The 19,378-nt window shown below is 55.2% G+C and overlaps 3 protein-coding genes across 3 annotated transcripts; all 3 read right to left on the bottom strand.

The window, feature by feature from the left end:
• Window positions 1–453: 453 nt before the first annotated feature.
• Window positions 454–1,416, bottom strand: GSBLH_T00003062001 (uncharacterized protein; the record flags this gene model as incomplete). The annotated part of the gene is made up of 2 exons (XM_013041731.1): window positions 454–562; window positions 593–1,416. 2 exons carry the CDS (start codon window positions 1,414–1,416, stop codon window positions 454–456), a joined length of 933 nt encoding a protein of 310 aa, XP_012897185.1.
• Window positions 1,417–3,252: 1,836 nt separating this feature from the next.
• Window positions 3,253–4,154, bottom strand: GSBLH_T00006573001 (uncharacterized protein; the record flags this gene model as incomplete). The annotated part of the gene is given in 4 exon segments (XM_013041732.1): window positions 3,253–3,311; window positions 3,387–3,594; window positions 3,613–3,926; window positions 3,956–4,154. 4 exon segments carry the CDS (start codon window positions 4,152–4,154, stop codon window positions 3,253–3,255), a joined length of 780 nt encoding a protein of 259 aa, XP_012897186.1.
• A 32-nt stretch (window positions 4,155–4,186) lies between these two features.
• GSBLH_T00003063001 (uncharacterized protein) lies at window positions 4,187–17,512 on the bottom strand (the record flags this gene model as incomplete). Its single annotated transcript, XM_013041733.1, has 5 exons — window positions 4,187–15,055; window positions 15,086–15,575; window positions 15,606–15,889; window positions 15,926–16,075; window positions 16,112–17,512. The coding sequence occupies 5 exons, from the start codon at window positions 17,510–17,512 to the stop codon at window positions 4,187–4,189; spliced, it is 13,194 nt and encodes a 4,397-aa protein (XP_012897187.1).
• Window positions 17,513–19,378: the final 1,866 nt, after the last annotated feature.

Genomic DNA, 19,378 nt, shown 5'->3' on the forward strand with positions numbered 1-19,378 from the left:
CAGTTATTGCAACTACTCAGTTATTACACTCAAAATCTTTTGCGATTCTATATCATCCATTACTGTGATTAATAGAGTGATTGCCACGTTTTGGTATTAAGAACAAAAAAAAAAGATGGTAGTTTTTTCTAACGTGGCTGATATGTGTAACAATATCTAACATATCCCCATTCACTCAAACAAACGTTTTCTATCCATTTTATTAATACTACAAACAACACTAAACAATTATCTTCAGTATATTTTACACGTCACACTCAATCATCTATTCCCCGAAGTACAAATATCGCCTCAATGTAATAGCAATTACTTGATATTTCTTTTCCCAAATTTCTGCTGTTCTGAGTAGAATTCGACCACCTATCAAACGATTTCTTAACATTCTGTTTGTTAAAAAAACATAACAACTCACTTTCAAATTTGCTTCTACAAACAAAAGCAATAAATCAAAGATTAGTTATCTCCTTCTTTATGAGAAATTGCTTCATCAAGCCTTCCCTCCCGAATCATCTGCCGCACACTCTGCAAGAATTTGAGAAAATGATGCATATTATGTTGCGTTCTACGATTTAACCTCCCTCCCAAGCAATACAGTAAAATAACTCCCAACATCTCATGACAATTAAAAAGATGATGAATATAACCCTTTGTAAAGCGCTTACACGCATAGCAATCGCATCCCTCCACTAGCAGACTTTTATCGTCCTTGTACACATTGTCTAACAAATTCATCTTTGTTTCCTGCTGAATATTTTCCTGCTCGTTGCAGAAAATCGACTCATTCGAAAACCTGCGTAAATAAAGAATTGAAAACGGCTCATACAATGATGCATATGCTTTTTCGGCTAAAGTCACCGGATAGGAGCATACAGCGATGTCTGTGCCTAATCGGATCGAATCCAACACTTCGCGAGGGCTATTTGGGCCTGTCACAAATCGAACCAGAACCGCGGGGATCGACGAATAAATCGCAGACAGTATTTTCTCTCTCTGCTGCGGCGATTCGCCGAGATGGAGGCCTGAAATGTTAACGCCGAAGAGTTCGTCGCTGTGCTCATTAACTAAAGAAATTTGTTCTTGAAGCAGCTCCATGTTGTCGGTGGCCTGAATGTTCGCTATGATCCGGCTTTTCTTATCGGATCGTTCGAGTTGTTGCTGCAGCCACGCTTTGCTGCGAGCGATACTTTGCTTCCCGCGTCTCTTCCCGATGGTGATGGGAACTTCATCGGAAAAGGACACTGCAGAATCCACGTTGAACGATTTGATAATATCCAAATATTCATCGAACGCAAGATCTCGACTACCTTCCGTTGTCATTATACCAACAGAGTTGTCTGACGCTTTTGGAACCTTGGAAAAAGAACCAATTAAAAAGTACTGGGAAGTTATCGATATCTCGGATTTGAAAATGAACATAATAGTCCTGGAGCGAGGTAAACGCTTTGAAGCCCGCTCCGGACTTCTCAATCACTTTTACAAACTGATGACTATAAGTAAACAATCATCCACACCCAAACGCATCTCCAGCAGTGATAGAGAACATGGGTTGCTCTGGAAGCTTTTCGAGCATATCTAATGAGTTACAAGACGTTATTATTCCACACCCAGGGTGAGATAAGGCTGGAAACAAGAGCGGGTTTGGAAGAGCACGGCGGGCGTTTGGATATTCGCAAATGAGAGGCACCGCGCCTTTCCGCACGTAGCCGTAACAACTGCCTTTGCAGGGAGCGACATGATCAAAATGTGTAACAAACAGCTCAACACTTCGTCACTTTGAATACGGGAAGCATCATCGGCGTGATTTCGACGCGTACCTTCACTCCAGACACGTCCTCCCGTTTTTCCTCTTCATCGCCATCTTTCATCACGGCCATCATCTGTTTTCCTGCCAAAATATTCATCAACGCCGACTATTCATCACGCCTCTCCCTCTCGCCTACTCTCTGCAGCATTAAGCAGTCCTCTCTCACCATGGTCTCGCTAATCACCGAGCTTCGTTGTCGCAGCTGCACAGCGCCGCGCTGTGTTTCCTCAAACGACGAAATCGCCTGCTGGAGGAGCTCGCGAGGCCGGTAGCGCGGGTTTTGGAGGTTGGTTTGGAAGTCTGCGAAGGAAGGTTTTGGGAACAAACCGGAGTTCAAAACGACGAGAATGCGCTGCTCGAACAAGATTTCGGGGGATGCGAAGAGCGGAGAGGACGAAGGGAGCAGTCCCGAGCGAAGCGTCGCGACGAAAAGCTACGGGGGAGAGAGAGAGCGAAGAGAAAACGAAGAGAAGGCCGCGCAGATAGGGAAGCAGAAGCGTCCAGACGTCGGTGAGCAGCGGCGTGACCTCCACGGCCTTCGCTGGCTTCGCTGGCTTCGCAGCTTTGGATTGTTTGGATTGCTTGGATTGTTTGTTGGCTTTGGAAGAAGAAGAAGAAGAAGAAGAAGAAGCGTTTGGTTTGGTGTCCGTGGGGACTGTTTGTTAGAAAAAACAAGCGCAAACGGATCGAATAGCGCGCCTCGTATTCACGAAACTGCGCTACGAGCTGGCTGAAGAACCAGAGCATCGCGGGGAGCTCGACGCGCGTCCACAAACCCAGTCGCAGCTCGTAGAGGAGGAAGCAGAGACAGAGATAAAACGCGATGAGGCAGGGGAAAAAGGAAAGTTTGTGCCGCGCCTCCGCGCTGAAGGGCTGCTTTTTGTCGGTTTTCTGCGTCTGCAAGGCGTCGAGAAGCTGCGAGAAAGCGAGAAAGCGAGGCGTACGGCGTTGGAGAGAATGACGAACGCGGGGATGCGCGCGTCGAGCTTGCGATGAATGGCGTGTGCGGAGTGGAAGAAAAGCTGAACGAGCGATTCGACGTTCTGGACGTGAGAGAAAAGCGGAACGAGCGACGAGTTCGACGTCGCGAGCGACGGATTCGAGGGATTTCTGGCGCAGCACGGTGACATCGCAGTGACAAGTGCGGCTAAAGAGATCGATGAGAGCGAATTTGGGCGCGTAGAGAACGCGGAAGCATTTCTAGAGGATGAAAAACGCGGAGAGGAAGAGCGACGAAGAGGAAGGAGCGAAGGAAGGGGTAGAGAGAGTGAAGAGAAAGCTGCGTTAACTCGCGGAGAAGAGCGAGGAGATCGGATTTGGAGGTGAGAAGAAGGAGGTAATCGAGTGTGATGTGGAAGGAAGATTCGAGTTGGCGGATGGAGGTTTGGAAGGGGAGAGAAACGGGGAAACGCGAGGGAACCGTCGTGGAAACGAAGCGGGAGAATCGATCATCGAAATAAGTGCTGGATGAAGAGGAGAGCGTGGGATCGGTGGAATAAAAAGAGCTCTAGAAGCAATGAATGGAGGAAAAAAATGAAAACGAAGCGCGAAAACGCGGGGAAAAGCGAATTCAGTTGCGAACGGAGCGAAGAAACCCGCTCTTTGGTGAGTTTGTCCAGCTCGGAGAAGAGCTGGTTCAGCGAATCCAGTATGCGGAGGTGGGACAGGAGCTTGGAGCGCGTTTCGGTCGTTTCCTGCATTGAAAGAACGGCATGCAGCACATTCTTTTCATCGAAGGTGAGATTCGTTCGATCCGGCAAGAATTGGCAGGATAGACTGAACTCGTCCGGCTACGCATGATTTCACACACAAGCAGCCACTTCGCTGACCACATATTCCGACATGAGGCTATGGATCGCGCTGATAAGCCAGGTGTAATCCATAACCAGCTTTAACAAGATCCGCAGACGCAGAGTCTGCTCACTCGCCTCCGCTGTTTGATCTGCCTCGAGCGTGCTCCGAAATAGAAGCAACAAACGATCCTTCACCTGCGCGTGCATATACACAACACGCAGCATGCAGTGGTTCAGATTATCGCCTGCAATCCAGGAACTGAACGAAGAGAACAAACACTCTGCGATTTGCAACAACGTTTCCTCGTCCGGGTAGAAATTAATCGAATCTATTCATTATGTGTCAACAGGAACAAACCATGTTCCAGACGCTCCTCGATGGTCTCAAACCCAACGAGCCCCAGTCCACTATCCACCTTTTTGTCCATAATATCGATAGAACGCATCGACGCCTCGTAGTTGAACGCGTCGCTTGCAATGAACGAGCCATCACTGATTTCGCTGGCCGCTTCGCGGAGCAGCTGCGTGATGTCTCTCCACTCCTTGGTAGACTGCATGAAAAAGAAAAGTGTTTCAAACAAATAAACCACTACGCTTGTCTCCATGCAATGAACGCCACAGCTCTCTGTCTCCACATATCCTCCGAGATCGACTCCACGTGCGGCATCTCCACCACCGCAAGCAATTCGGCTCTGGATTCATTCAAATAAATCGGCACTTGCACCGTATTTTCCTTTCCTCCCTTCTCACACTTCCACTCGAACAGCACCACTTCCAACAAACATCGAATCTCATCGCTCGGCACGAGCCTTCCTCCTTCCCACTCCGCGCCTTCCAGCATCAGCTGATGCACCAAAAACGCGTTCGGCCGCTCCGCGAGCAACTCGTCGCAATGATCCACCTCCTCCTGCATGAGCGGTTTCAGCGACAATTTCACATCGTCGAGCGCCCATCCGTTGCTCTGCGCGACCTGCTGCCCCATCGCCGTGATGAACGCCTCGGGGTGGAACAGCCCGCCGAGCCAGATGCCGGATCTGCGGATTTGATCGAGCGATTGAATCGAAAGTTCCGCGAAGTGCTGGCAGCGCAGCGTGAAGTCCTGCATCCACAGCGCACAGTTCTCGCGCTGCGTCGACAGTCCTGCGGCGATCCAGTGCTCCGGAACGTGGTCCTGCGCGATCTGCCGGAGCAGCAGCCGTAGCGGATGCGTGGACTGGATTTTGTTTTGGCTCCACGCGAGGAGGAGCTTCAGATCGTCGACGATGCAGCGCTGTTGGCGTCGCATGAGCTGCAGCTCGCGCGCTAGGCAGCGGTAGAGCGGGTTCTGGAGGAGAGCGGCGGTGGGCTCGGGCTCGCGGACCTGGACGATGAGGAGAGAAAGCCACTGCTCGATGGAGGCGGTGCAGGAAGCGAGCCAGTGCGAGGAAGACGAGGCGAAAGCGTCGGATTCGGAGGGCGACGGAGAGGCGAGGAGCGACGCGGACACGTCGAGATCGTCCTGGATTTGGAGCAGGCCGCGGAGAATCGAGGCGCCCTGCGTGGAGAGAAGACGCTGCTCGGCGGTGGCGGGGAGGCCGAGCCAGACGGGGCTGTTGTAGACGGGGAGCGAGTCGGTCCAGAGCTCGAAGTCGCGCTTGGTGGTGCCCTCGGGCGCGAAGATTTGCTCGAGCGTGCCGTTGGGATGGACGTACTGGACGAGCGGGAAGCGCGAGTCGAAGGCCTGCGGGACGAAGAGGCGGCGGATGAGGGAGTGGAGGAGCTGGTCGTCGAAGGGGTTGTCGACGCGGCCGCCGTAGAAGGAGTCGCTGAGCAAGCGGCTGATGGCCGTCCAGTTGAGCGCGGAGGGATCGATGTGGGTCAGACCACGACTCGCCGCGTTGAGTAAGCGGTCGATCACCGAGAGCGAGCACTTCAAGTCCGCCTCGCTGAACTCGTAGTACTTCGTCCAGCCCACCGGGACGTAGCGAAGCCGCTCCTCCACGACCGCGTGCAGCCAGAGCAGAAGGAAGCACACGCGGCAGCGCTCCACGGGCTTCGCCTCCATCGCGGACGCGGGGATCGCGTTCAGCGAGTGCTTCAGCGACGCGCGGATTCCGGTGGGCGTTTCAAAGACGAGGGTGTAGCAGAGACGCAGCACGGAGGGCGGGAGCTTGGAGGAGATCTCGCTGGTCATGAAGAGCCGGAAGGAAGCGCTGGGGCGCATCGTGAAGATCATTTTCTCGAGCGTGGAGAGCCACTCGGGGCAGAGATGCACGTTGCGAAGCAGCACGGCGCTGCCGCGCTTCGCTGCGCTCGTGATGAGCTTCTCGGCGTCCGCGTAGGACTCCGCGTTACCCATTGCGATCGTGTCGAGCGGACGGTTGAGGTCCTGGTAGAGCTGCTCGACCTTCTTGCTGGCGTCGTAGCCGGGCTGCGAGCAGAGCAGGAAGGGACGGTCGGCGCGGGCTTCTTCCTCGACGAGCGTCTCGAGATTGTATGCTTCCTCGGAGAAGAACTGCGGGTCGACGAGCTCCATCACCACGAATTCGATCGCCGAGATGAGCAGCTCGGGGCGGAGCTCTTTGATGAGGAGCAGCCAGCGCCAGAGACAGCGGCCGTGCGACCATCCGTTCTCGCCGAGCTCGTCGATGATGGGCTTCAGCTCGTCCAAGGGAGCGTTCATGAACGTGTCCGACCAGTACTTCGATCGCTGCAGCAGCAGCTTCTTGAGATTGTTGGTGTGGTCGAGCGAGAGATGCAGCAGAATCTGCGACTCCTGGTCTTCGTTCAGCAGGTCGCCGAACACCGCAGTCACGAACTTCTCCGCCGAATCGTCGACCGTCACCAGCGTGCCGCGCAGCAGCAGCTGCAGCTCGGAAGGCTCGGCTTCTTCGCGCGTGTTCTGCACGAAGAGCTGGCACATGCGCAGCGCCAGAATGTGCGCGTCGAGATGCTTCAGTCCGCGAGCGACGCGCGCGTAGACCTTGCGGTAGAGCGCGCGGATGAGGACGGAGACGCGCTCGGACTGGGAGGGCGAGGAGTTCTCGCTGTTGCTGCTGTTGAGCACCGCGTGGAGAATGTCGAGGAAGAAGTGGAGGTTGTAGCGATACAGGAAGAACACGTGGTGCAGACTCTCCAGCACGAAGTAGAGACGCGAGCAGGTCTGCGAGAGCGGCTGGTAGATGCAGGAGGACTCGCGGATGGAGTTCATCACCGCGTCGGACTGGCTGATTTCGTAGGTGATCGTCTGGGCCTCGTGCTTCAATTGCTCCATGCTGTTCATCACGTTGTCGTTGTCGAGGATGTTGCCCTGCACGCTGCTCAACGAGATCAGGAGCTGCTCCTCCAGATCGCGAAGCCGCGCCTGGTATTCGCCCTGCAACTGAAGCAGGTCGTTTCGCCGGCTGTACAGCTCGGGCGCCTCCTTCTGCAGAATGATGTTGAGACATTGGTCCTGGAGGGATGACAGCGTCATCGTGAAGTTCACGAAGGTGACGCGGGAGCAGAGATCGGGCGGGAATTGATGCGAAGAGTCGCGCGTGGTGAGGAAGAGATTGAACGACGGCGAGAAATCGATGTCCTGGTCGCCCAGACGAATGAGCGTTCGGCCGCCCTCCTTGTGGAACTCCTTGTTGAGGAGAGGGTTCAGCACGGGATCCGCGTTTTCCACGTCCTGCACGATCAGAATCGAGCCGAAGCGCAGCGCGGATTCCAGCAGTTTGATGAAGTTTTTGTCCAAGAAGGAGGTCTTGATCACGCGATCATTGTTGAACGTGTTCATGATGTAGTTCACACCCTGCCCGCTCGGGTCGATCAGCAGCGGATAGCGATTGAATCGGTTGAGAATGATCGCGTTCTGCATGCACAACTCGTCCGCCGGCAGGCCGTCGGACTGCCACTGCAGCCGCGCCTTCGACGTGGAGAGATACGTCGTGGTGTCGAAGTGCTCGTTGAACGGAATGCAGAGATCGCGAAGAAGCGACTGGCACTCCGTGAACAGCATCGCGCGGTGATGCTGGTCGAAGAAGCCTCCATACGTGATGAACGACGCGCCCAGAAGGCAGTCGCCGATCATCCACGCGAGCTCCTTCTCGAATTCGAACGAACTTTCCTTCCATCGCTTCTGCTCCGACTCCAGCGACTCCAGCAACCGCGCGCTGCGCTCCAGCTTCTCCATGACCGCCTTGATTTCGATCGAAATCTGCTGCGTCCGCTGCGCCATCAGCGTGTATTCCTGCGTGTATCCGTCGATCTCCGCGTTCAGTTTGCCCAGCTCCGCCACGCACTCGTCGTGCTGCTGCCGCAGCTGGTTGCTCTTCTGCGTTAAGAACTCCATCTCGTCGTTCAGCGGCTTCACGCGCTGCAGGATGTACGAATACTCCAGCTGCGACTTCACCCAGTTGTAGAGCGGCCCGCACACTTTCGAGCTCCGCACCGCCGTTTCGTACGTGAACCCGGGCGTTTTCATGATCATCGAGGCTTCTTCCGCGGCTCGCCGCGTGATTTGCTTGGTCTCGAAGTTCACGATCGTCTGAATGAACGAATCCTTCCGGATCGTCTTCTGGATCTCCTTCCAGGTCCCCGACTCCTCGCCGATCAAGCAGCAGACCGCCTGGATCGTCAGCTGCACGTTCTGCGGCGGCCGCATCATCGACCGGATCTCGTTCAGCTGCGTCTTGTTGATCTCTTTCACCGTCGCTTTCGCCTCTTCCAGCAGCGGCTCCACGCGGCTCAGCTCGCCGTTCACGCGAGCTCGCTTCTCCTTGATCTCTCCGTACTTCGCTTGCAATTCCTGCGCCAGCTCCGTCGCGGCTTTCTGGTTCTGCGTCGCCTGCTCCTTCTTCTCGATCACCTGCTTCAGCTTCAAAGCCGCGGCTTCGTTCGCAGCGTCCAACTCCACCTTCTTGTGGGAGACCTGCTCGCGAAGCACGCGCACTTGCTCCTCCGTTTCGCGCAGCTTGTTGAGACCCACAACGAGATGCTTCTGCTGGTCTTCCAGCTCCTCGCGCTTGTGCTGAACCAGCGCCAGATAGTGATTAATGAAATCCAAATAATCGCGGGGCGAGCAGTAGCAGCGCGTGTCGTTGCCCTTCTCCTCGTCCAGACGCACGACGGCTTGGTGCACGAAGAGAATCGCGGTGGTCACGGCGTCGTGGATCGTCAAATGCACCGTCGGATCCACCGCAGACACGCCCCACGACTTCGCAATGAGCTCTTCTGCGCGCTTGGACGGCGCGTAGGAGTCCGAAACGTCCAGACTGATGCTCGTCGTGAAGTACTGCGAGACCTGGAGCAGAGCGTCGCGATCCCACGTGCCGAACCAGTCCACCACGCAGCGATTGAACAGCGCGGGGGAGCTCGCGGCGCGGTCCCGGAAGTCGCCATTGGCGGGATTCATTGTGAACACCACGTGGAGATTGCGCTGCACGCGCAGCGTGAACCATTTGAACAATTCCTCGGCGGAATCCATGATGAGTCCTTCGCGCGTCGCCGCTTCGCGACACGCCGACATGAGCGAAATCATATCATCGCCCTCGTACAGCCCGGGCACTTCGCCACTGGCCAGCAACGCGTTCATTCGCTCCAAGAAGCCGGTAGACAAAATGTTGGACTCATCGAAAATGAAGCAGGTCTGCTCGCCATCCACTCCTGCTTGCCGCATCACTTGGCGCAAGTCGTCGTCGAAGCTGTCCAGCGTGTAGCGACGACTCACTTTGATTTGGAACACCGAGATCGCGTTCATCCACGCCACGAACCGCGTGAGAACCGTCTTTCCCGCGCCGCTGTCTCCGACTAAAAGCAAATGGCCCAAGGACTGGCGAAGCACGCGGTCGATTCGAATCACGTGCTCCAGCACATCGTCGAAAAGAACCAGAGGCACGTTGAGCTCTTCGTCGTTAAACACGCGCAGACGCGACTCCAAATAGCGACGCAGCGTCTCGCGGTCCACGCTCTGGTAGGTCCCGTTCAGCCAGCGCGTGTAGAGAATGGGACGCTGCAGAACCGCGGGGCGGATCGACGGGAACGTGGATTGGATCACTTCGTCGAGCGTCTGCTGGCACCACTGCTTCTCCTCTGCAGTGACCAGGCGGTCGCAGAAGAGACGGAGCGCTTCGTGCGCGGCGAGGCGAATCAATTCGTCAGGAGTCACGTCCGATACGTCCTCGAAGGCGTTGTGCAGAGCGCGGACCCATCGAGAGAGCTCGCGAGGCGAGTACACGTACTGCGGCTGCTGCTCCAGCGAGAATCGGCGCTTGTTCTGCTCGTAGAAGTCGACCATGACCTGCGTGAGGGCCTGGTACTGCGATGCAATGCTGGGCTTGGTGGACACGAGGGCTTTGTTGAAGGTGGAGTAGATCTGGAGGAGAGATTGCTGCTCGGGGTAGTCCACGTAGAGCAGAGGCGTGTGGGAGAGGAAGCGAGTGGAGAGAGGCACGCGGCCCGGATCGGTGGGCGGGTTGCAGGCCGCGACGAACTGGATGTTCTCGCAGTGCACCCACAAATGGTCGCGTGTGCTCCAGAAGCCTTGCTGCTCGACCAGCTGGCGAAGCAGACTGATCACGCGCTGCGTGCCGTACTTGTCTTCCTCCGGAAGGTTCACTTCGTCGCAGAAAATGATGAGCCACTTCTCGGGAGAGGCGGGACGGAGCACCAGACCGGACGGCGTCTTCTGATAGACGCCGTATTGGTCGAAGATCTTCATGATCAGCGAGGGAGACGTCGTGCTGCTGAAGTTCACCGACACCACGTCGAATCCATTGAGGTTCTTCAGCGTGTCGGTGAGCGTCATCGTCTTTCCAGAGCCCGGCGGACCGCAGAGAATCACCGGCTTGCGTGTGTTCAAGAAGGCACGCATGACGTGCTGATTGCGAAGCGTGTCGACCGTGGGAATGACGACGGACGTGTCCAGAACGCTGTTCGGATCGATCTCGACATGCGGGACGCGCTCGCTCCACAATCGCCACTGTCCATCGGCGAGATTCACGTAATGATCGAGGAGGGGAATGCCGTCGGAGGGCAGGGCGAAGGACGTCGCGGCGCGGATAATCTCGCAGAATTCGATGCGATCCGTGCCGACGAGCGACCCGCCAAAGCCCCAAATGATGGCTTCGATCATGCGGTTGGAGACGAAGTTGAGGAAGTGCTCGCCAGCCATGGGTCGCTCCAAATGCTCCATGTTGTACTCGATGATGTCCATCACGATCTGCTGCAAGAGGCTGTTAAACGACGACACCAACTCCGTGGCCGTCACATTCATAATGTGGTCGTGCGTGATCGACCAGGTCAAACACTGCTCTAACAGACAGTGCGGCTCGCAGTACGGCGTCACGATATCCGCGACTGCGTTCTGCACGGCGAGCTGCGATGGCTTGTCGACGTCTTGCAGCAGAGGATCGGATCGAAGGCAAAGCAGGCCATGCATGAACATGCTGCTCATCGGCACGACCTCCTCGCTGAACCACACCGTTCCGCAACGACTCACCGAAGCAGGCGTCGCGTACTTCAGGTTCTCGACTTCGAATAGAATTCGGACGTTGGGAGGGAGCGAAAGACGGTCGCCTGTCGGAAGCGTGAGGAGCTTGTTGTCATCCAAAACCGAGTTGAGGTTCTCGGCCCATTCCGGATCCACATCGCCATCGAACACGATCCATTGCCGTCGCGTGCTCTCGCCGCGCACATCGTTGTAGATCTGGCGAATGATCTTCGTGAACACTCCGTCCGTCCATTCATTGGTCGTCTCATCCAGCGATCCGAAGAGCTGGTCCTTCGAAATGGCCTTGGGGTCGATCGTGTAAACCACGCCTTGCTGCCCGTCCAAACACTCCATCGCCTTCAGCAAGCACCGCAGAATCGACGACTTTCCGCTGCCTGAAGGACCCACCAGCATCACGCCATGGCGAAGATCCTGCACCTGATAGAGCTGTAGCGCCTTTTCGATGAACGCGTCGGTCGGACACAGCTTCTCCTCCTTGCACACTTCCCGCAGCATCGATCGGAGCTGCTCGGCCTCGATCTGCTTCAGCGTCGCGCCGGTGAACACGCTGCCCAGCAGACTCTTCAGAATCGGGAGATCCTCGGACACCAGCTTCGGAACGATCGTATCGCACACGCTCGACAGCAGAACATCGCGCTCGAACGCCTCCTGCTCGCGCAGATCCCGCTCCTCCTCGGCCTCGTGCTGCTCCAAGCGATGCCGTTTCAGGTTGCCCGCGCTCACCACCACGCTCTTCAACGCGCGCAGACCGAAATCATAATGCGCCTGCGGCGACAGCTGGTCCTGGCAGAGCGTAAACAGCAGCACGAGCTTCCCGGCCAGCACTTCGGAGGTCCGGAATCCCTGCGAGAACAGCATCACCTGCGCGATTTTCTCCCAGTCCGGCTGGATCATCGCGATGCTTCGGAACAGCTGCTTCAAGTTGTCGGGCAGGTTGCTTCGCCCCGCGTAGCCCGGGTTCATGGTGACGAAGATTCCCACGTTCGGGTGCAACTTCACCGGCTTCTCCAGAAGCAGAATCTCCGATTTCTGGTCGCGCAGACCCGTCTGGATCGTCCAGATCTGCTGCGAAACCGCGGAGAGAATGCGCTCCTCCAGGCGGTTGAACTCATCGAAGCATCCCCACGCGCCGACCTGGCACAACCCGCGGAAAATCCGGCCCATCGCTTGGAAGTCGAACGATTCGTCGCAGTTAAACACCAGGCAGAAGCGGCCCAGCAGCGACGCCAGCATCTTCACGGACTCCGTCTTACCGGTTCCCGCGGGACCGAACGGATTGCCGCCCAGCCCCATCATGAGCGCCTGCGTGAGAGTGAGATAGCAGCGATCGGTCAAGGGGGTCTGCACCAGCCGCTCGCAGACGCCCAGGTATTCGTAGCCATAGAGGAAGGAGGCGTCGGCCACGCAGAGCGTGAGGCACTTCATTCGATCGGGCTCGTTGGCGTTGTAATAGGCGCGCAGGCGGCCTTGCCAGCGGAAGTCGGAGCTGTCTTGGACGCCCTCGTCGAGAAGACTCTGCGTCGATCCCTTCTCGTACACGAACTCGGTGATGAGCTGCTCGTATTTCTTTCGCTCGTCGGTCTGGAGCGAGTGCATGACGCGCTCCGCGAGGATTTGAAGCATGGAGTCGATCTGAGCGATGCATCCTTTCAGCAATTCCGAGCTGTTCGAGCTGTGCAGAGCCGCTTCGATCTGGCTGCACCACATAATCTGGCTGGACAGGATCACGATCTGCGACGGATAGCTTTGGATCCACGCAGGGAACGTCTCGGCGTTGATCTCCAGACTCGTCAGCTTCGCCAGAGACGCCTGGAGGAGATAGGCGAGCGACTCTCGCATGGTCTGCTCGATCTGCGCCAGCCAGGACACGACGGTGCGGTCCTCCGTCACGTCGATGGGCTGATGGAAGGGAACCACCTCGCCTTCCTTGCTGACCATCGCCGTGATGCGGCACGTTTTGTTCTCCAGAATCGAGTACTCCAGCAGGTTGATCCCTGCGAACATTTTGTTCAAGTGTCGCTGCACCTTCTGCGGATCGCGGCTATTGCCCAGGATCTCCAGCAAATCCTCGTCGCCCACGAAGTAGAACCGCGAGAACAGCTGCCGCTGCTTCTCCAAGAACTCGCCCAGCGCCTTCTGGATCTTCGACAGCTGCTGCGCCAATCGCTCGAGCGTCCGCTGGATGTTGGGCGTCATAAACACGTCGATCACGCGCGGCTGCGCGGCCACCTTCCGCATCATCGAGATAAACTCCGAGTCGATGCTCTTAAACCGATTGTAGTCCTGCGGAAGCTGCTGCATGATGTCGGCTCCGCTCATAAAAATTCCTTCCAGATACACCCAGCGACGCTGCACGTCGATCCAGTTATCGTACAGAACGCGCATGCGCGTGACTTTGTCCTCCCAGCTCTCCGCCTCCTCCGCGAAGACGCGGTAATACGGCGATTGCTTCATGCTGGACAGCGCGGAGATGTGCTCGTCGAGCTTCTGGAAGAGCGCTTCCCAGCCGCGAATCAGCTTGCAACGGCCTTGGTAGGAAACCAGCTCCAGCTGGTAGGCGTTCCAGAACTCCCGGATTTGCTTGAGGAACTCTTCGATCGCCAGCTCGCCTTGCGCGATGGAGAGCACGTCCGTGATTTTCTCCTCGTTCTCTTGGAATTCGGGCGTCCAGAAGTCGCGAACGCGGAGGAATTCGTAGGACGTGGAGAGGTTGAGGAAGGAGAGGATCTGCGACCAATGACGCTCCTTCAACGAGGAGTTCTTGAGCTCCTGGAGTAGCTTGAACTCCTTCTTGTATTGTCGAATGGTGGTCTGCAGATACGTGAAGCAGGCGTATTGTTTGGAGCGAGAAGGAATCGATTCCAAATCCTTCTCCAGCTCGTTCAGCTGCTGATTGAACGTCTTGGGAATGAACATGCTCCACATCGTTTCGCCCACGCTGTTCAGGCGGTTCCAATATTCCAGCACAGCCTGCCAGGCTTCCTGCAGGCCGTGAAGCTCGGTAAGCAGCAGATCGACGGGACTTTCGCGGTGAACGTCGAGAGACAACGCGTCGCGCCCCTTGTTGACCTTCGACCATTGGTCGTTCAGCGAATCGAATTTGAGTTTGAACTCTTCCAAGGTGGTCAGCGCGTTCTGCACGGGAATCGAACCATCCAAAGGACGGTTCTGCTCCCATTGCGACGTGGCCTCGTCAACAGCTTTCTTCACTCTGTTGTCCTCCATGATGATGTTCTTCTTCAGCTGCTCCTGACTGGCCTTGATGGACTCTTGTCTGCGGTTGAGGATCTGCTCCAGCGAGGACCAATCATTCTCGAGCTGCTGCGAATAGATCCACTCCGAGGGGTAGTTGTAGTTCTGGCTGTCCAGCAGCACTTGGCAGTTCATCAGCGCGTTCTTCTGCGACTTCCAGGTCTGCAGATTGTGAACCACTTCGCGCACCAACAGAATCAAGTTGATCGTTTCGTTCGTCGACGCGTTCACGGAAAGTCGCTCCAGTTCGGAGCGCGTGCTCGAAAGAACCTGGCTGAACTGCTTCGTCTGCTCCAGAACCAACTCGCTGAACGAGGTCAGCAAATCCTTCTGCAGCGCGTCGTACCGAATGCTCATGCTCGACTGCACTTGCTCCAAATTCACGTGCACGCAGCCAATCACTTTCTCGATGCTTTCAGACTCCAAATCCGCCTTGGCTTTCGAGAGGCCTGATAAAAGCTTCTGCCACATGTCCACGTTGCTGCCCATGCTCTCCGCGATCTCCTTGGGGTTCAGTTTCCAGACGGCTTGGTTCTGCAGCCAGCCGTTCGTGAATTGCATCACGCGCTCCATCAACGCTTCGATGAGGCCGAAGCCTTCGCGGATCGCGTCCTTGTTCAGATGAGCGATAATAGAGGAGAACGAATCATCCTCTTTGTTCTCGCTCGCAGAGGAATACACGTCCATTAATGGCTTCAACCGAGGCAGACTTGCCACGCTGCTCACGATCGTCTACGTCTCACACGCATTTCACTCCGGTACCAGCAGCGAATCGAACCACAATTTCTTCGTATCGGCGACGGGAGGCGTGACTGTGAGATTGTGGCTCACCACGCGGATCAAATGAACGTAATTCACCTGCATCGCAGCGTCGTACACGCTCGTCTCGGCCACAGTCTCGCGCTCTTCGCCAATGGCTTCTTCCTCCTGGATCGGATTCGCGGATTCTTCGCGTTGGCGGCGACGGAACGCGACGAGCCACGTGGTCAGCGCGTTGTTCGCGCGGGTTTCGAGGAGCGTGGCGATGTCGCTGTTCAATCGCTCGATGAAGAGGGACATGTTGAAGCATCGGAGATTGTTCAATTCGTCGATCACGGATTGCATTTGCGAGAGAATCGGAGAAAACAAGTCGCGTTGATACGCGCACTTCGTCAAATCCAACTTCAACTGCTTCAACAATTCCGTGTGGATCGTGATCTGCGCGATTCGGTCTTGCAACGTAAACACTGCTTTCGTAAACGAGGGCGTGAAACTGCCGATGAAACCCCCTCCAAACAGCTACTCTTTCAAGTTGAAGCTTTGCCACGTGATCTTCTCGGTCACTGCGTAAGCGATCAGATCGCGAACGGCCTGATGATACTCTGCGGCCAGCTCCAAAACCTGCGGGTCGGTTTGGCGGATGATTTGCGTGTAGGTGAAAAGCGCGCCGCGAAGCGCCGTGGCGTTCGCGTAGCACGATTTGGAGGTTTCTCCCGCGGCTCGGATGGCGACGGGGGGTCGGATGTTGAGCCAATTGAGCGTTCGAAGCTCTTTGAAGAGGATGAAAATCTCCTCGTCGTAGTTGAGCTACCAATGAATCGGAAATGAAGAAATGAATGATACGCTGATCACATAGCCTTGGATCGGATTCCGCGAGATGGTGAAGATCGACGCGTTTAATGGCTGTGCGGTGATGCGGGTCTTCATCGACTCCATCCATCGATTGACCTGGCCCGATGTATCCACTCGTTTCTTCAGCGAATCGCAGACTTGCTACACATCATGACTTTGCATCCGAAGCGATCCAACCTTCAGCTTCTGCCCTTCTTTGTGCTTCTCCCAGTCCTTTCCCAGCAAAACCTCCGCGTGATGCAGATACGTGTCGAGTTTCGTTTCGATCTGGCGAGCCCAAATCACGCTCGAAGCGAGCGGAGGCAAGTCATACAGCCGTGCGATCCGACAGGCCTCCGAGTCGGGATACGACACATGCTGCAATGACTCATACAATTTATCCGCGTCTTTCCGAACCTGCTTGAACAGACTGGTCTGGTACTGCTGAATGGACACTTGGATGCGTCTTCGAAAGAACAGCCGATTGTACTTCCCGTAGATCTGCAGCATCTGCTCGGTCGAGTGCGATCCGTTCAGTTTGCCGCGGATCATCTCCGCCAAACTCTGGTCCACGCTCTCCATTTGATGGTCGTAGCTCTTCACCAGCTCGTTCCACTCCGAAATCGCGCCTTCCGAGAGATCGCTCACGTCCACCGAGCGGAGAATCGTGTAGGCTTCGATCACTTGATTCACGAGCGACGCTTCCTTCTCTTGAGGAGCAATCACTTGCTGCAGCGTTTCGATAAACCGGTTGTGAAGCTCGCGGAACGCCTGGACGGTCTTCAGTCGCTGCTGCAAGGGCGTGAACGTGGAGGTGAACTTCACGAGCACGGGGTCGTTGCGCCGCGCGCAGAGTTCTTTTAGAAACTGCCAGAAGGAGATGATCTCGTCGTCCCAGACCTTAAACACGTGGTTGCAGTCCTTCATCATCGACGAAAACGACTTGAAGTCGATGTCCATCAAGCGAACCGAGTGCAGAATCGAAATGCATTGGTTCGTTACGTCCCGATTGATCAGATCCACGAAGTCCACCATCCGGCTTATCGGGTACCCGCGGTTATTCTTCAGCTTCTTCAGTTGGACGAAGAGTTGCTGGATCACCGACGCCAAACCGGGGAAATCGTGGTTTGCGAGCAGAGAATTGATCGGAACGCCGCTCATCAGCTCCGCATTCTCCGTCACTTCTTCCAGCCGCGAGCGAAGCCGCGTAGTAACCTCGAATGTCCCCGCGGAAACGATCAGGTTGTTCGTTTTGAGGACGGAGAAGAGCACTTGGACCTCGTAGGAATCGAAGAGCTTGGCGATGTTTTCGAGAGAGCTCTTCAGAACCGACCAGTAATTGATTTCCTGTAACGAGGTTCCTTGTTTAATGTCCCGCGAATGGCTTGTCAGTTTCTGAATCTCGCGAAGCCACTGGCCTTTCAACGGCAAAAGCTGGTTCAGCAGGTCGGAGTTCGGCTTCTCGCCCCAGCCGAGCTCGGCACTGGAGAGCAGACGCCCCGCTGCGCGACATTTATCGGCGGCCTCGATGAGGAAGGAAGGGAAATTGAGGTGAACCTCGGGGATATCCAAGTTCTGCTCGTAGTGAACCAAAGCCATGTCCAGATCCGCTACACGCTTTAGGATCGCCGTCTCTATCGGTTAGGGGAGGAAATGGGGGAGAAGTACCGCCTCCGTCGCGTTTGAAGGTTCCAATGAGCGGATTGAGGGTGGAATGAAGATAGGAACGCATGATGGTCACTGGGTTCACCGTTTGGTTTTCAAAAACATCGCTGTTGGTCCCTTCCTTGGAAGAGTTTACGAATTCCGCTAGATCTTGGTCCGTTAGGTTGACAACTGAGACTTGAGAACCCAAACGCACGTCGGTAGCCAGGGGCCCGTTTGTTTTGTTAAAATACACAATACACTGAATTATCGGAAGCGAAAGCTGCGAGGCTTCCAAAATCTCGAGAAAGCCCTTTCCTTCTTCCTCTACAATTCAAAATACAGAGCATCGCAAACGTTCTTGTTTGCTTAAAAGACGAATAGCGACCGTTCTCAACTCCCCCTTGGCAAAGCTAAAAAGCATGTCAAGAGTTCTAGAATCATTTATAAACGATCGTACTACGTCGACATCTAGCAGTTCAAAAGCAGCTAGACAGGACCCTAACAATTACCTCGTTTCCAAGCTGGATACGTTCAAAATAGTTTACTAATATATTCTTATTTTGATTCCAATCCATATTTCTTTCCGAAACGTAGTAGGTCTCGAAAAACTCTAAAAGTCAAAACTCGTGCGAACTTGGGGAATCCCAAAAATCCAAATCACTCACAACAGAAATGAATTACAGAGGGAACGATCATTATCGCGGAGGAGGTGGTCGTGACCACAGTGACACACGAAGACGTATGGACGACGATAGGCGACATCCGGTAGTTCCTGGCTTCACGTTCGTCAACCTGTGTGAATCAAATGTAGAAAGGAAGAATTTGCTAAGGAGCAGAGCAGCAAACGATTCCACGAGTCTGGAGCTGAAAAACATAGGGGAGGAGAGATGGGTAGTTTTGAAGAGCGAAGTCGTTCGGCCTGGTTCTCTTTGTATGAGTGATAGGATTCGATCGTTCATTGCATCCCCAACAAAACCCTGCAAACAATATTCTTTGTATCAAAAATCTTGCTATGGAGGTGACCGAAGCGATGGTTTCTCAAGCAGTTTCCGGTGTGAGCAATAGATTTGGGAGCAGTTGCTAGAGGATCGTTGCAAGAGTGTCCGTCTCATATCAGACAAGGATACTGGGCGACCTCGAGGATTTGCCTTTCTCGGATTTCCCTCTATTGTAGATGCTGCAAATGTTCTATCCAAATACCGTTCTTTCCTAGCTGCTTCCCATGAGTTCTAGCGTCCAGCTCGGGTCTGGGTACGGGGAACCCCTTGGTGCTGTGCAACCAAACCTGCATTTTGGAATACGCGGTCGGTACGAACGATTCGCGCTACGACAAGAAAATCGACTGGATCTGCGATAATGTACACATCGGTGTTCGCTCCCACGCAGTGCAACACGCTCAACGCAGGCCGTCGCTACAAGTGCATCAACTGTCGGACGCCTCGCAACGAGAACTGTCTCAATCCGGAGCGTCTTCAGTTCGAGTTTTCGCAGACTCCGAGCGTAGCCGTGCTCGTTCGAGGGCTCGGAATGTCTGCAAACGAAGCGGATGTGGTGATGGGAGGGCGGAGTGATGTGTAGCTGCGCGCAGCGTTCAATCTCTACGCGCCGGTGAAGCAGTGTTATCTGTTTCGGGACGAATACAGCCATTTGTCGCGGGGATACGGCGTGGTGGAGTTCGAATCGATCGAGGGCGCAGTGCATACGGTGGGATTCAAGGGATACGCGACGGTGCGTGGCGTGCAAGTGGTGATTGGGTTCGCCAATCCGCAGTGCGTGAGGTGGGGAGAGCGGAAGGGGCGTGAGAAGCAGAGAAGCGCA

This window comes from Blastocystis hominis (genome assembly GCF_000151665.1).
Source record: "Blastocystis hominis, Singapore isolate B (sub-type 7) whole genome shotgun sequence assembly, scaffold_24".
NCBI classification, from domain to species: domain Eukaryota; class Bigyra; order Opalinata; family Blastocystidae; genus Blastocystis; species Blastocystis hominis.